We start from the raw sequence: 17,607 nt of genomic DNA, 5'->3' as shown, positions 1-17,607 counted from the left end.
TTACTGTGTCATTGAGGTTTTAACTTGCATTGTCTTAGTAAGTGGGTTTGAGTTGTCTTAAAACCTTCTAATCAGATGCAGACATCCTACAAGCAGGGACTGGATCTTACTCATCTTTCCTCTTTGCAATCCTACAATAGACCTGGACATAAATTAGGGGCTCAGGCATGGCCTGTGGATACCTCGAGGGTTATGGTTAGGAACAAGGTCTTAGGTGACTCTTTATGCCTAGCACTAATAGCACCTGGTAAACAGTAGGCACTAAATAGATGCTGAAACGAATGAAGTGATGTCCAGGAGGTATGGCCGATGAAGCAGCAGCTGGTCTAGACGCCACCAGCATGCAGGTGCAGGACGAGACATCCACCCACTTCTTTGTGCCCAGACTCCCCCTCCCAATGTCCCTGTATTGCCTGTCAGAGTCTACAAGGACCCCTGGCTCTAATTTTCTGATAGAAAAGGCAGTTAGCCCCATCCGCAGACTTTCAGCTTGCAGAGCACCCAAGAAGCCTCTCCGGAACCACTTCTCCCCAAGTTCTCTGCAGAGCCACACACACAAGCCCTTAAGGCTTGGCAAACCCAGTGCCCCTTTGTCTTCCTCCCCAACCCACCCACCCCCACCCCGAGAATGCCCCCTCCCGGTGTGGGAGCAGCCAGAGACGCAGGATGTATGCAGCAAGCCTGGCTGGGCAGCAGCTCCCAGTCCACAGCTCACAGTGCCCAAAGCCCAGCTCTGACAGGTGCCCCCAATAAGTAAGCACCGCTCAGATGCACTAGGAAAGGCTAGAAACTGCTTCTTCCCTGGCATGGCGTTCATGAGCCCCCTCATCTATCTGCACTCTCCAGGGTGCTGGGCTGGTTTTGTGCCCTGTGTGTGTGTGTGTGTGCAACTGCTTTATTGTGATTCAATTCAGATTATCATACACGTCATCCACTTAGTGGATCCACAAGTCAGTGGTTTTCAGGACATTCACACAGCTGCACAACCGTGACTACAATCAGTTTTAGGACATTTTTATCACCCCAAAAGAAACCTGCACCCATTACTCACTCTTTGAGCCTGTTTTGCCACAGAAATAAAGTTTGTAGGGGTTAATGGGCTTTTTAATGTACAGACAGTAGATACCCAATGAAGAGTGGTATACACATAGCCACAATGTAGGAATAGCGTGGCCCAGTGTCTGGGGATGGTGCCTGAGGAGACCACAGTCCTCTCTTTAGGACCTCAGCCATATTTACATGTGTGCACAATCTACAGGCACCAGCAATTATTCAATCACAGGCTGTTTCTGGCTTTGAGCTTGGGTCATGTGGGCAGTCAGGGGAAATAGCTAGCTTCCACTCTGAGGATCCCTCCCTCCTGGCCACCCCTAGTCTTTATCCTAGGAAAGGCCCCTACAACAGCCAATTGGAACCAAGCACCCATGGGCTGGCTGGCCAAGAAAGCTAACACGATCCCTGATTCATTACTTATTCTGGCCCAGAACTAACTATAGAGGACATCTGCTGTTTTGCCTCTCTGTCAATCACCACCCCCCAACCCCCTGCACACCCTCATCCTCCCTGCATGCTGGCTTCACGCCAGGCCCTTCCTTTGGTGAACCACCTCATCCCCACACTCCATCTGGGTGGTTGAAAGGGAGCTGAGGGATATAACTGGGCACATGACTCACAGCCAGGCAATTGGGACTCTACATCCCTTCAGCCACAGTGATTGGCTCAAGGATGAGCATATGACCTCAGCCCAGCCAATCAGAAATCAATCTCAAAATTACAACTGGATCTTCCGAGGAAAGAGCTCTTTCCTGTGAGATTGTTGATTTGTTGTGATGCTGGCCAGTGCAGCAGCAGAACAGAATGGGGAGAAGGACTGTTAACACTGAGCCAGTTTTAACACCTTGAACTATTAATACACAGGCATACTTCAGAGAGATTGTGGGTATACTTTCAGGCCACTGCAACAAAGCAAATGTCACAATAAAGCAAGTCAAGTGAAGTTTTTGGTTTCCCAGTACCTATAGAAGTTATGTTTACACTGTACTGTAGTCTAGTTAAGTGTGCAATAGCAGGTCTAAAAAAACAATGCACAGGGGCTCCCGGGTGACTCAGACAGTTGGTCAAGCACCCAACTCTTGATTTTGCTCAGGTGACAATCTCAGGGTTGTTGAGATCGAGCCCTGTGTCAGGCTCTGTGCTGACCGTGAAGCTGCTTAAGATTCTCTATCTCCCTCTGCCCCTCTCCCCTGCTCACACTCTAAAATTAAAAAAAATTTAAATAAAAAAAAACCCCAAAAACAACGTATATACCCTCATTTAAAAATATATTGTGGGGCTCCTGGGTGGCTCAGTCGGTTAAACGTCCGGCTTCAGCTCAGGTCACGATCTCACAGCTTGAGTTTGAGCCCCACATTGGGCTCTGTGCTCACAGCTTGGAGCCTGGAGCTTGCTTCAGATTCTGTGTCTCCCTCTCTCTCTGCCCCTACCCTGCTTGTGCTCTCTCTCTCATAAATGAATAAATGTTTAAAAAAAAAAATTAGGGGCGCCTGGGTGGCTCAGTCAGTTAAGCATCTGGCTTCGGCTCAGGTCATGATCTCACAGTTCGTGGGTTCAAGCCCCATGTCGGGCTCTGTGCTGATAGCCCAGAGCCTGGAGCCTGCTTTGGATTCTGTGTCTCCCTCTCTCTCTGCCCCTCCCCTGCTCTCACTCTGTCCCTGTGTCTCTCAAAAATAAATAAACATTAAAAAAATTTTTTTTAATAAAAAATTAATTTAAAAAATATATATTGCTAAAAAAATACTAACCATCATCTGAGCTTTCAGCAAATTTTAATTACTGATCACAGATCACTATAACAAATATAATAATAATGAAAAAAGTTTTAAATACTGAAAGAATTAGCAAAATGTGACAGAGACACCAAATGAGCGAATGCTGTTGGAAAAATGATGCCGATAGACCTACTCGGCACAAGGTTGTCACAAATCTTCAATTTATAAAAAACACTACGTTTGCAAAGTGCAATTAGACAAGGTATGCTTATAAATGTTTCCCCCTCAGGTTTACTCCTAACTGGTGGTTTTCCCTCATTTGCAGGATTTGCAAAGGAACTTGATTTGCTTATTGCACTAACTGAGCTAATGAACCACAGCTCCAAAGTCATTCCAGAAGATAAAGCACCAAACCCACCCCACCCATTCCAGATCCCAGCCCCCACCACATCCAAACCCCTGCCCCAGGCCACAGCAGAAGAGAGGCCCAGAAGAACAGTCCCATTACAACTTGAGATACCTGCTGAAGTGTTAGGCGAATGAGGCTTGGCTTTGGAACCCCACTTCTACCCCCCTGTGTCCCCCTTCCCACTTTCCTGGTGTGACCCACACTTGCAGGGACCTCCACTCAGTCCTGTTCCTTTCTCTCTGGTAATGCCTCTCCCCTGCCCCATCCACAGCTTGTCACACTAGATAAAGAGGTGACCAGAGTAACTCTTACTAAAGTGTTAGTGACTGTTAGAGATGTAGCATGCCTCTGAAGACTCTTAGAGTCCATCAGAAGGATAAAACTGTAAGACTGACAGCAAGCCCATGACAACAGAAAGAGAATTCATGACCAAGAAGACTTTGCCACTTGCCCCGGCCCCCTTTCCCCACTATCTACCACCCTGGCTCCCCTCCAATGACACTCAAAAGCAGAAAGATACTATTCACTACAATTAAGGAAGACTATGAGTGTTATTTATTTGGTGAGATTTTTCACTTCAGTGTTTCCCAAAGCTTGGGGCGTGTATTTCAAGTTTTAGATGACACCTGAGTGTCGCACTAGATTCTACTGAACTGTGTGGGGAAAGGGCATCTCTTTAGTTCTCTTTGTTCTCCTAAGTCCGGGAGAGTCTCTTTAATGCCTCTCAGGTCCAAAAATCTCCCTTTTCACACTCATGTACACACACGAAGAGAGAGATGGCAGGCCTCAGGCTCAGAGCCTTCCGGAAGCAAAAATAATTGACTTCAATAACTTATACAAGGAAAACAAAAGGATATTTTTACACTACTTCCTCCTTCCTGCGACTGATGCTGGTTTTCCATGTATGGTGATGAAATAAAATTTCCTTCTAAAATAAACTAATATTTATTGAAGTTTAAAAAAAAAGGAGAGGTTGATTTAAAATGTGAACAGTATCAACCAGATGATACATGGAAAAGGCAAAAATGGAGAGGGTGGGTAAAAAACAAGTGTAGTTTGAGAAACACTGATCTTTTTTTCTAAAGGGCTACATGCTGCAGGGCTGTATACCTAAAACTCGCTGTTCCCCTGCTCCTTACCTCTGGGCTCTACATGCAGGCTAAGGCCCGGCAGGGCAGGGATCTGCCATAAGAGACCACTGGGCAGAAAGTGAAAGGTGGCAAATTATTTAGGAGTTTGCAGACACCCCTCCCCCCAATCTGAAATACACAGTTCATGACAGTTCCTTCGTAGTGTCCAGAGGGAAAGAAGCAGGGAGGGGTTGGGCGGTTGTTACTTCCTGTTCCAGGGGAAAATAGGGGCAAGCATGGCACACAGAGATGAAAACGGCCATCCCAAAAAGGAATCAGACCTGTGGAAAATGGGTCCTGCAGGTGGCAAGTCGTGGTCTCAGCTCAGAGACAGGTGGGGGTAGGAAGGAGAATGAGAAAATAGCAGGGCTCCTGGCATAGAAGGCCCTCAGTGATGGGGAGCCCCAAGTGTCTTGATTCACTCAGCAACCCTGAGACACACTCCCCCAGGGGGCTGTGAAATAGCCCAGAGAGTGGACATCAGTTGCCCAGGGTCACAGAGCTGCTCAGGAATAGCACTGGGACTAGGACTCTGGAACCTTCACTCCCAGCCTGACTGTCTTCCTCCTCAGCACCAGCTGGGTAACAGAGCAGGTTTGAACCAAGGCCGTTACCACATGTTCTCCATCCTCCCTATCTCCCTGGGGGGGGGGGGACCAGTCACTCCTGTCACCAGAATCCATTCATCCTCATGGTGACAGTATCCCAATTTTCCTCTGGGGAACCACTCCCCTCCTGACACTGAGCTCCTAAGCTGTAGGGGCAGGCATGAGGCTCAAGCCTGGCCAATCACAGCCATGCATTCTCTGGCCACAGTGATTGGTGCAGAGACAGGCACATGATTCAGCAAGTGCCAATGGGACCCAGTGAGGCTCTTGGAAAAAAAGTGATGTGCCCTATTTTGCTGAGAATGCTAGAAACAAAGACTTGAGCCTGGAGCTCCCAGGTGCTTCTACATGGAGACTGATAATGAAAACATCATACTAGAAGGCAGAGGTGAAGGGTGGAGAGAAAGTGGGTCCTGATAACATTGTCTAAGTACCTGGATTAAGCTTGACCTGAAGTCAGCCCCAACAGACCTGTTCCTTGATACGAGAAAATAAACTTCTTGTTGTGTTAAACCCATTTGAGTTAGTTTTTTGTAAGCAAGAGACTGACCATGGCGAGTGACGCTGCACCAGCAGACATGTTTTCCCTCCTCCCTGGATCTGAACAGTCACAGACAACCCCCCGCCCCCTCTGAGGAGGAAGGGAATACAGGCTGGGGGTGACAGCCCTCCCCTGCATCCGTTCCAGATCTTTCTTTGGCTCCCCCGACGCCCCCCCCCCCCCACAAAGCCAGGTCCCCTGTTACCTCGAGCCATTGCTGATGAGAATGCTCTCCCGGATTGTCAGGGTGCAGTAATACCACACCAGCAGGAAGTTAAAAACTTCGTCAGTCACCCTGGTGGAAAGAAACAACCCCGGGGAGGAGAGCAGGCATGAGAACCGGGCACAGATCTCCCACCCGCGCTGCAATAGAACAAGCACACCAGGATGAGCGCTGCCTACCAGGCGTGCCTCTGGAAACTTGTGCTGATCCTGGGCAAGGCAGAGGAAGCCTGGCCTCCACCTGGAGTGCCTGTCTCCCTCACCTTTCTACCGAAATCCAACCCAGCTGGTCTCCTTTTAGGGCTCCAGCTGGTTTCCTCTCCCTCCCTGAGCACTCAGCCTAGGGCACCCTCTCTCCTTTCTAAATTCTCACTGTCTGATGTGAAATTTTTGGTGGAATGGCAACAGGACTCTAAGTAGAAAACCTAATAGTTTATTAAAAATTTTTTTTTTAATTTATTTATTTTTGAGAGACAGAGCACAAGCGGGGGATGGGCAGAGAGAGGAGGAGACACAGAATCCGAAGCAGGCTCCAAGCCGTCAGCACAGAGCCCGACACGGGGCTCGAACTCACAAACCGTGAGATCATGACCTGAGTCGACGTCGGACGCTCAACCGACTGAGCCACCCAGGCGCCCCTCTAATATTTTATTTTTAGACTGTCTACAGCCTCAAAATGTAAATTCCCTCTGTCCCCTTAAACCATCTTTAAACTTCGTTGCACTTACAAAACAGTTCTTACGGCCTGAATCTCGTCTGTAAGATGAACTTAAGAACTCCCCGCCTCCTCTGTGGTACCAGAGCTGGGCAGAGTAAGTCTTCAAGGTGGACAGAACACAGCGGCTGGAGCTGCTGCTGTGCCCCGGTCAGGGTGGAAAGCTTGCAGACATGCTGTGTGTGACCCTGTCAGAGACCTGCCCGGCCTCAGCTCTGCTGTCTGTAAAATGCAAAGGCCGACCCCCTACCTGAACATTCCTGGGTGAAGGGTCCTGGGACAGAGCCAGCAACAGACAGCCCCTTGGAGGGCTCCCCTGCCCCTGATGCTAATGAAGGCTTTATCTTCCACCCCAAAGGGAAGCGCCTCGGTAGCTGCCAGTGCCCTCCACATCCATTCAGCGTGGGAACAGAAGTGACTGTACGGGGCACCATCCATCTGCACATGGGAGGGAGAACACTTCCAATCTCCTCCATTCCTGTCTCTGACAAGTATGGGGACAACTATGATAACCCCAGGAGGGAAATGGAAGAGTGTGACTCCAACAATAAGTAGAAGTTGGAAGGTGTCTTTCAAGCTATGTGACCCTGTTTTGTGGTCACAGATGACAGACTTTCCACCCCAAGCCCTCCTGAACCATCGTCTGCAGAGGCGGTCTCAGGAGGGCCAGGAGCACACTCTGGAAACTCAGGGCCTGAGTTCAAATCCCAGCTCTGCCTCTTTCCCACTGTGGGACCGGGGGCACATTGGTAATCCCCCCCCCCACCGTGCCATCACTGCCCCCCCTGGAGCGGGGAGAGTACCAGCAGCTCCCGTGTAGGCTGCTATCAGCATCGGCTGAGTTTCACACATGCAGGGTGTAGAACAGTGCCTGAGGCATAGGAAGGGCTACATACGTTCCCGGTTATAATTTTGGAAGTATCACAGAGTACCCAAAGGCTGAGAAATGAGTCTCAGATGCTTAACTCCGAGGAAATCAAAGGCTTACTCGAACAGGGTGTTGGGGTGGGGTCGGCCTCCCCAGTGCAGAGTCACTTAGATACTGACTTCTGAGCTCGCCTCCAAACAAGAGGCAGGCCCAGGAGTGAGTCCGGGTTACCAGGATAGTTTTCATTGGTCCTTTCCTATATCTTATCAGTAAAGAAAAGAATGGAGTAAAGTTTTATGGCCCCACCACGTTAGGGACATGCTTGAGGTGCTGGCCTCGGCCTGCTCTGACAAAATGTATGAGCTTCCTGTTGCTGCTGTAACAAATGACCACAAACCTAGTGGCTTAAAGCAACATACATTTATTTCCTTATAGTTCTGGAGGTCAGAAGTCTGCAATGGGTCAGCAGGGCTGGGCTCCTTCTGGAGGCTGTAGGGGAGGATCCATTTCCTTACCTTTTCCAGCTTCTTGAGGCACCTGCATTCCTTGTTTTGTGGCACTGCATCACTGACCTCCGCTTCTCACTCGGACCCTCCTATCTCCCTCTTCTAAGGACTCTTGTACTTACATTGGGGCCACTGAATAATCCAGGATAATCTCTTCCCAAGATCCTTAGCTTAACCTATCTGCAAAGATGTTTTGCCATGTAAGGTAATATATTTGCACAGTCTGAGGATTAGAACATGCATGCCTTCAGGCTGCCACACCAGGCCAGCACTAATTACTGGGAACTTGCAATGGGGCAGGCACTTGACATGGATGACCTGTCTGTGTCTTCGAACAGCCCTACAGGACTGCTTCTTGTGCAGGTGCATTTACTGCGTCTGTGCCCGTCTATAGAACTCCCAACAGCCAGAACCTGCAACTCCTGGCATGCCTGGGCTCAGAGCTCACTCTGCTGATTCGAGAGGCAGATCAGGAGGGAAGGGGAATTATCACCCTCTGGAAGCAGTCCTCAACTCCCCTGACCAACAGCAGCAGGAAGAAAAATACCCTTGCTCCTTTGCCCCTCAAGTGGGATAACTGAGGCATGTTCCATGCTGTCCCCAGTTCTCCAGCAGCACTGGAGTCCAGATGCCCACAGGTAGCCCCTCCTGTCTCACTTCCCATTCCCCTACCAATGTTCCCTGGGATCACCTCCCAAATAAACTGCTGGCACTCAAATGCTTGAGTGCTTGGGTTACTTCTGGGGGAACACAAACTAAGATGGTACAACTTCCCATTTTATAGATGAGGAAACTGAGATTGAGAGAGAGGAAATGAACTGCCCAGGAGTGAAATCCAAACCCTAGCCCAACCAACCCAAGCTTAATCCCAACCACCTCTTTCCTGCCAGCTTCAAAACCCAATCTTGATAGAGGACAATTCTAACTAGACACAGCCTCTTGGCCTGAAGGCGGAAGAAGGAGACATCACACTCTCCAGCAGCCTCACCAAAGCCTCCCAAAGGCCCGGCAACATGGGCAGATGTCCTCTGGTCATGGGGAAGACGAGGAAGCACACACAGAGAGATCAAGGGCTCTACTCAAGGTCACACGATCTGTGAGTGGCAGAGCTGGACCTAGAACCCATGGTTCTGAGGGACGTTAGCCATGCCCAGCTCCAGACTTAGAGGTACCACAGAAGGGACTTTGGGTGGGGCACCCAGCAAGGAAACCACCTCAAGGGGGCAAGAGTAAGGAAAGAAAATCCTGCTCTTTGGGCACTGGATATTAAGCTGTGATCTCCTCCAGCACAAAAGATGGCAGCAATCACAACTGTTCACACTTAGGCAGCACTTATGTGCCAGGCACTAAACACTGCAGATATAACCTATCCAGTCCTCTCAACCATTCTACCATGTAGCTCTCACTATCTTCATTTTCTGTGTGGCGAGAGGTTAGGTCATTTGCCCAAGGTTAAACAGCAGGGCAAGCTTCCCTGAGGGCAAAAGAAGAGAGATAAGCTGCCTGCCCAGCCCCCCTCCCTGGTCCTATTTATAACCCAAAGAAGGTATACTAGGTTGAATAGAGTTCCCTCAAAATTCACATCCACCCAGGACCTCAGAATATGACCTTATTTGGAAATAGGGGTCTTTGCAAATGTAATTAATTAAGATAAGGTCGGTCATATTGGGTTAGGGTGGACCCTGACTGCAGAGACGGGCGTCCTCATAAGAAGGCCATAAAAGAAACACAGGGACATACAGGGAAGGAGGCTACAGGACAAGGTTGAGGCACATGAAGCTGAGAATGGAAGGGAACAGCTTTCTTTAAGTCAGGAACGCCAAGGAAGCAGGCACCACCAGAAACTGGAAGAGTCAAGGCAGGATTCTCCCCTAGAGCCTTCAGAGTGAGCATGGTTCTGCCCACACCTTGATTTCAGACTTCCGGCCTCTAGAACTGTGAGAAAATAGATTTCTGTTGTTCTAAGCTATCCTGCTCGAGGCACTGTTACTACAGCCCCAGGAAATGCACACAGAAAGGGATGGGGAGAAGACTGAATTTTAGAACTTGACAACATACGACTGGTGTGCCCTTTTGAGGGCCCTAGATGTCCCAGTGCAAGGGAATCTGGTTGCACATCGAGTACTTGTATCCTTTCCAGAATGGCATGTGAGCAGGCAGTACTGATGTGTGCAGCCTCTACCCTCCGGGGAACCTGTCCAGCCCCGAGGCAGCAGGCAGGCACGGGCCCAGGACCTCAAAGGGCCTTTGTTTGGACATTCAAGTGGCCAGACCAGCAACCGGACTCCCAGCCAAGCGCTTGCCAGGAAATAAACCCCTGACACGGGGCCAAATGCCCAAGTTGTGCTTGGCTACCTCCCCTCGGGGCAGAAAAGCCAGGGCAGGGGAGAGGGGAATGAAACCCCATGAGGCAGTGCAGTCTGAGCCGCCAGGCCGCAGCCTCTCAGAGCAGCATGGCTTTCGCCTGCTCCAAAAGCAGCGGCTGACACTCTCACCGGCATCGCTGGTGCCAGGCAGTGGGCAGAGCCCTCCACACGCAGCTCGCACAACCTGGTGTTCCCCCCCCCCCATTTTACAGATGGGGAGACTGAGGCTCCCAGAGGGAATGTGCTCACGGTAACAGCCAGTTAGTCCCAAAGCCAGGATTCAAACCCAGGCAGTCTGTGATATTTTCCTTTTTCTTTCCTTTCTTCCCTTCTTTCCTGTTTTCTCTTTCTGTTCATAATTGATATATAATTCACATACCATAAAATTCACCCTTCCGAAGCATACAGTTCATTAGGTTTTAGTATATTCAGAGGGTTGCACATTCATGACTTCCATCTAATTCTGGAACCTTCTCATCACTCCAAAAGAAACCCTATACCCATCAACAGTACCCTCCCCCATTTCCCCTCCGCCCTGCTCCTGACCACTGATCTGCTTTCTGCCTCTCTAGATGTGCCTGTTCTAGACATTTCATATAAATGGAATCATACAATATGTGGCCTTTTCTAACTTCACTGAGCATAACGTTTTCAAGGGTCATCCATGTCGAAGCACGTGTCAGTACTTCATTCCTATTTATGGCCAAATAACATTCCACAATGTCAGTGTGCCACTGGGCTCTTTCCTATCTACTAGTTATAAGGCCTCTTCCAGTAGCTGTTCAGTAGATATTTGTTGAATGGATGTAGGGTGGACATGGCTGCCATTTCCCATGAGAAACAGCTCTTCTCTACCTACAATCTACCAAACGTTGCAGATGCAGGAGAGACGCCCCACCAACTCCATGCCTACACACACCACCACCTTCCCGTTACCTGTAGTGAAGGACAAATCGACACGCCACAGCACCTAGGAGCAGGATGATGGTCAGGTAGAGCTTGAACTTCTCGTACTCATCCTTGTAAGCAAATCTGCATTGATAGACACCCCCAGAAAAGGTCACACAACTATTACTATAGTTATAGTAATATAACTATATCCCATCTGGGGGCAGAATGCTCAGCCCCATCAGATCCTTCATCTACCACTACCCACAGCCCACAAGGACCTTCTGATCCCACCAAAGGAAAGCTCTGGTCTTGAATTAATAGTGATGATCAATTACAGAAAGGGGGCCAATGCGCAAAGCTCCCATGTCGCTAGACTCTCAGGTAGGTCTCTGGGCCTGTGATAGGGATGGGCAGGGGGTGGACACAGGTTCCTTCCCAACCAGCTACCGCAAGAGAAACACCATGGCTGCACTGCCCCTGGGACTGACTGATTTCAGGCGACAGTACTGCCTGCTTCCCAGGAGAACTGTGTGTGATAAGGAGTGGAATGGGGCAGGGGCCATTTCTCATGGGGAAGTGGCACTTCTGTTCACCCAGTGTACTGACTGCGTGAAAAGAGGGAAAGAACCTTCCCAGGATGGTCCCCCAACGAGGAAGAGAGTGTCAGAAAGACCAAGAGCCAGAGCCCCAACTATTAATATTTCTTTATTTACGCAAAAATTCTAGCTTCGTTCATTTCTCCTGAGTTGAAAGAACAAAATGCCTGGCTTCCCTAATGCCAGTTGGGAATCTGAGATACTTACTTGGCCTGGTTGCTGAGAAGGGTCACATTCACATTGCCAAGGACCAGGTTTAAGTAGAGCCTGGAAGGAAAATACCTGTGAGGGCCACCGTGTTCCTTAACAGCCCTGGGAGGGGGCCCCAACCAAAACCATTCAAACTCAGTAAGCACACATGGAGCACTGGTGGTAGAAAACAGGGTGCTAAGCTCATTGGTAAAATTCTCACATGGAATGGTAATGATGATCACCTAAAGAATGTGAAAACTGTGACACACAACAGTCATGACAAACTCATTGTCCCCCCATTTTAGCTGGCTGACAGACCACATTTCCCAGGCTCCCTTGCAGCCAATGTGAGCATATGACTAAATTCCAGCCAATATGGAGAAGGCATGTATACAATCTCTAGGTCAATTTAAAAAGGGCTCTTTTTAAAACTGAGGTATAACCTTCAGTATATTTATGCCTGGCTTCTTTCCCTCCATATTATGTCTGTGAGATTCATCCATGTTGTTTATACATAGTATTCCAGTGACTGGAGATACCACAACTTATTTATTCATTCTGCTACTGATGAACACTCAGGTTGTTTTCAGTTTTTGGCTAATAGAAATACAGCTGCTCTGAACATTCTTTTTTTTTTTTTTTTTTTTAATTGAGATGTAATTCACATACCATAACATCACCCTTTTTTTGTTAAGGTTTTATGTATTTAAGTGATCTCTACCCCCTCCACGTGGGGCTCAAACTCACAACCCTGAGATCATAAGTCACAAGGTCTTCTGACTTAGCCAGGCAGGCACCCCCATTACATCACCCTTTTACAGTTTTTTTTTTTAAAGTAATCTTTACACTTCACGTGGGGCTCGAACTCACAACCCCAGGATCAAGAGTCATATGCTCCTCTGACTGAGCCAGTCAGGCACCCCAATAACATCCTCCTTTTAAAGTACACAATTTAATGATTTACAGTATATTCCCAACATTGTATGACCATCACTATTACCTAATTCTAGAACATGTTCATCATCCCCAAAGAAAGCCCGGACTCCCTTTCCTCCCTCCCCTGCCAGCAGTCACTCCCTTTCCTCCCTCCTCTGCCAGCATGTGGCAACCACTAACCTACTTTACATCTATGATTTGCCTGTTCTGGACATTTCATATAAAAAGACTCGTGTGGGGGCGCCTGGGTGGCTCCGTTGGTTAAGCGTTCAACTTCAGCTCAGGTCATGATCTCACCGTTCATGAGTCCGAGCCCCACGTCGGGCTCTGTGCTCACAGCTCAGAGCCTGGAGCCTGCTTCAGATTCTGTCTGTCTGTCTGTCTGTCTGTCTCTCTCTCTCTCTCAAAAATAAACACTAAAAAAAAAAAAAAGATTTCTAAAAAGACTTGTGTAATATGTAGCCTTTGTGTCTGGCGTCTTTGTTGTCAACACTCTTATACGTGTCTTTTGGAGGACAGAAGTGCTCACTTCCATTGGCTATGCAGACAGGAGCGGAATTTCTGGGTTACTGAATATCTATGTTTTTGGCTCCACTGGGAAATGGCAAATATTGTTTGTTTTGTTTTGTTTTTTGTATAAAGTTATCTGTTTGCCCTCTACTCCCTGACTCTTCCCCACTTCCTGAGGATGTGATGGTGCGAGCCAGCTCTGCTCATGCAGATGAGGACAACTCTCTGAAGGGTGGTGAAGCAGTGAGTTGGTGCTGGAAAGACCCTGAGTCCCTAGATGACCCCACGAGCCCACCACTCTTGGCCCACTCACCTCTGGACTGTTATGTTTGAGACAGAAACCTCCAGCTTGTTTGAGCTCTTGTATCATTGGGCTTTTGTTACAAAATAGCCTGCACTCTAATGCACCAATAAAAGTGTAAATAAAAGGTTATGTATGAAATCTCCTAAGGGTTAATTCCGCAGAGGGAGAGGGGGTTTTAGAAAGGCTTCACTGAGGTGATTAACATCTGAACTGGGCTTTGAAGGATGAGTAGAAGGCTGAGAGGAGAAAAGAGAAAAGAGGAGTCTTCTTTCTAGCTATGAGTAAGTGCTAGGGGGCATTTCCAGTCTGGTGTAACTGAAGCAGAGATGTGAAAAGAACATCTTTTGTTTTTTGCCTAGCAGTATAGTCCCTACTTCCTCCCAGACCCTAAGGTAAGGCACATGAGCCAGGCTTAGCCGATCAAAGCAGTGCATCCCTGATTGGGTCAATAATGGTCATGGGACGCACTGGTCACAGGCCAATAAGACTCGGTCCTGGGATTTTTCCCAGAACTACTAAGAAACAAAGATGCTTTCTTTACTGGGATTGCTAAGCAGGCAGAATGCAAACCCAGAGCAACCCCGGCCAGCTAAACACACTGGCAGAGAGAGTAAAATGAAAGCTCACTGAGAGAGAGAGAGAGCCTAACAGTATCATTTGAGCAGCAGGATCTGGCCAGACCCACGGCAACATCTGGACCTTTTAGTTACATGAGCCAATAAATCCCCTATTTTTTCTTAAGCACTTTGAGTTGGGTTTTAGGACATTTGTAATCCAAAGATTGCCAACTGGTATAAAATGCACGGAGGACTGAGGAGACTGGAGCTTGGAAAGACGATCTGAGCCACATTGTAAAAGAGGGTCATGCTGTTTCATTCTATGGAAAATTATCACCATCCAACTTAGGGAGATTTTCACCAAATTTGGCACCAAAAAAAGAAAAAAAAAAAAGCCAAGAAGAATGACTTCAAATGTGAAAGGGCTAGTAGTCTCCTCACAGGGGCTCTGACTTTGTGTTAGGCCAAACCAGGAAAAAGGGCAGAGGGAAGTGATGGGAGCACACTTGGGAGCCCGCATCAGGTTTTGATACAACGCTGTTCGATCTCGCTCGCTCTGGAACAGGTGGGAGTGATGTCACTTGAGGGAGGAGATGGGACTTCTCTGAAGAAGGAAGACAGAAAGAACACAAGCTCTGGAGTCAGGGTATTCACATCCAAACCTGGGCTGCGCCACCTGAGCAAAACAGCCGCTATGTCTCTGAACCTTGTAGAATTCAGATATCTGGGTCCGACTCACCAAGCTGTAGACAATTCAAGAGCCCCCAGCACAATGCCAGGCATACAGCAGGCACTCAATAAATGTTTGTTCTCAAAGGAAAAAAGAGAGAGAGAGAGAGAGAGAGAGAGAGAGAGAGAGAGAGAGAGAGAAACCAAGAAACAGACTCTTAACTACAGAGAAAAAAAACTAATGGTTACCAGAGGGGGGGTGGGGAATAGGTAAGGGGATTAAAGGCGCACTTGTGGTGATGAGCACTGGGTGATGTATGGAATTAAATCACTATACTGTATACCTGAAACTAATACAATGCTGTCTGTTAACTATACTGAAATTTAAAATAAAAATAAATAAATAAATGTTTGTTTTTTGGGAGAAAACTTTCCTCTGGACCTTGAGTGGCCCCAGGCATGCGGCCAGTGCTAGAAACGAGATCTTACATCTAGTTCCTTGCCAAAGCCCTCCCAGGAAGTTCACTCTGAGATCCCCGCCCGTTCCATGGAGGAACACATAAGGAAGCTTCCTTTTCTTTGTTGCCCTGCAGGGGTGGGATATGTTTCCAGTTCCTACCCATTCTTCTTGGGCAGGTAGGCCTCCATGTCGAAGAAGACATTCTGCCGCTCCTTGATGTTGGCGCTCATCTGCTGGATGAGCTCTGCCTCCTCCTGACTCGCATGGTGCTTGTACCTGTTTGGTCAGAAGTGTGGGCATAGGAGAAGCAGCCGTGTTACTCAGACTGGAGGAAGAATCCGGGAGCTCTGGGCACTGCCCTCCCATCTTTCTATCTCAATGCTTCTTGTAACCTCAATTCTCCCTCTGCACCCTGTGGGTTTGACACTGGGTCCCTGCTAGTCTCGTGACCCTGGGAAAGTTCTTTAACCTCCCTGCCTTATTTTCCATACCTGAAAATCAGGAGTAGCATCAGGCCTACCTCATGGACAATACTGTTGTGAGGATTAAGTGAGCACAAGCAAAGCAACACATTTAGAATGGCCCTTGATACTCAAGCATGAGCTCGATGGACCTCTACAGGCAATACCATACTTCTTACTATTCTAGAAGAATAGCCTGATTATGAGAAGGGCAGACAGGAAAGTGCTTTAAATGTAAAAGCAGCTAAATGATCATTGTCTGTTATTCTTTGGTGATATTTAACTCATAAAACTAGAAAAACAAGTCAGTGGACACACTCTCAGAATAGTAGGCACCCTCATGGGTCAACCTTCTAACCCAATGGCTCTCATGGGTCCCATGGGTTCTCTAACCCAATGGAAACACTTGGCAATGTCTAGGAATATTTTGTTTGTCAAACAGGGATAGAGGCCAGGGATGCTGCTAAACATCCCATAATGCACAGGACAGACCCTGCAGCAGAACGGTCAACAGTGCCAAGGTTGAAAAATCCTAGCCTGATGAAGACTATTGAATCTTACCATTAGTAAGATGTGTTTTTCCAAGAGTGGTGATATCATTACATGGAACCATCCATACTCTACTCCATGACTAATGGGCCTCCATTTCCAAAATGGTCAGCCAAGGCTAGAGATATAACCAGCAACCTTTGCAAAAACTGTCCACAAGGGAAGGGAAAAATGGACCAGGAGTTACACACTATGATATGGAGTCCCAGCTAAGTATACTGGGATAAGCCACTCAGAGTCTCAGTCTCCCTGCCTGCCTGGGGATCACAGCATTCACTGGGCTCCTTCACCTATGAGGGATGAGAGCAATTTCCAAACCATGAGGACGTGAGGATCAATCGGAAAGTGGACATATGATCCTGGCCTCAAGAACTGAACTAAATCATGAGCTTAAGTATGTCCCCCCGGGGATACCAGATTTCCCACCACCTACACCAGAGACCTATAACAACTTTCCTCTAGGGAACTCTCTCTCATCCTCTTTCCCCTTCCATATAGTTCAAGTAAGGCTGTCCCATTCCCCAGGTCCATAAACTAAGCCTATGACCTAGTCTCAGTGATTAGTTCACAAATGGGCACGTGACCAATTCCAGCTAATGAGGATCACATCCAGAACTCTTGCTGGAAAAACAAGTTATTCTGCTGGGGTAACCAAACCAATAGGAAGTATGGCTGGAAGACACAAGTCTGGCACTGTTGGTGGCCACCTTGGTGACCATAATGGGACAGTCGGCCTGAGAGTGAAGCCAATCTAGAGGAAGGCAGAATTCAGAGGGGGGAAAAAATCCTAAAAACATCTTTTGACCCATGGATCCAGTGATGTCTGAAATTACTCCTGGGATTTTTCCACTAAAATTTCCATTCTCTGCTCAAGACAGCTGAGTTGGGTTTCTAGCCCTTAAAACCAGGGGCGCTGCAGCCTCACCTACCTCTGGAGTGTGTGCTTCAAGTCCTTTAGTCGCGTCTTCTGCTTGTTGATAGAGCCACTACATAAAGTCTGGAGTGAAGTCAGCTCCTCCAGCTTCTGCCTGTAGATCCTGTGGGTTTCCTGAGGGATAGAGACCCCAAGCAGGGTGTATGGGAGAACATGAATGGGACGTTTTTCATAGTTTGTATCATAGGACATGACTACGGAAGTCAGTTTGGCAGCTGAGATGATACAACTACCACTATCAGAGATGTGGCTTACAAAACTGGGGCTGGAATTAGGAAAGGCAGCATGGCACAGCACTTGTGTAAGGAACCAATGTTTTGTTTTGTTTTGTTTTTCCCTAGATAGGTTCTATCCTTCCTAATGGTAAAGGCAACCAAGTAATGCCTTTGAGAGGCCACCTCTTGTCAATTCTTGG

General features: G+C 48.0%; 1 protein-coding gene across 2 annotated transcripts in view; it reads right to left on the bottom strand.

Annotated features, from left to right (window-relative positions):
• The window catches only part of TMEM120B (transmembrane protein 120B), a 44,586-nt gene that overhangs the window by 9,847 nt on the left and 17,132 nt on the right, over window positions 1-17,607 (bottom strand). For both annotated transcript variants that reach the window (XM_040443929.1, XM_040443930.1), the window contains exons 2-6: window positions 17,188-17,306; window positions 15,408-15,524; window positions 11,828-11,887; window positions 11,070-11,165; window positions 5,662-5,751 (exon numbers count right to left, since the gene is read on the bottom strand). In XM_040443929.1, the coding sequence (XP_040299863.1) occupies window positions 5,662-5,751; window positions 11,070-11,165; window positions 11,828-11,887; window positions 15,408-15,524; window positions 17,188-17,306 (482 nt within the window). The remainder of the gene's footprint in view (window positions 1-5,661; window positions 5,752-11,069; window positions 11,166-11,827; window positions 11,888-15,407; window positions 15,525-17,187; window positions 17,307-17,607) is intronic.

The sequence above is a fragment of the Herpailurus yagouaroundi genome, unplaced genomic scaffold, assembly GCF_014898765.1.
Source record: "Herpailurus yagouaroundi ecotype Mexico unplaced genomic scaffold, PumYag 191, whole genome shotgun sequence".
NCBI classification, from domain to species: Eukaryota; Metazoa; Chordata; class Mammalia; order Carnivora; family Felidae; genus Herpailurus; species Herpailurus yagouaroundi.
Note: the sequence above shows the minus strand (reverse complement) of the source record. Positions and strands in the feature narration are given on the sequence as shown.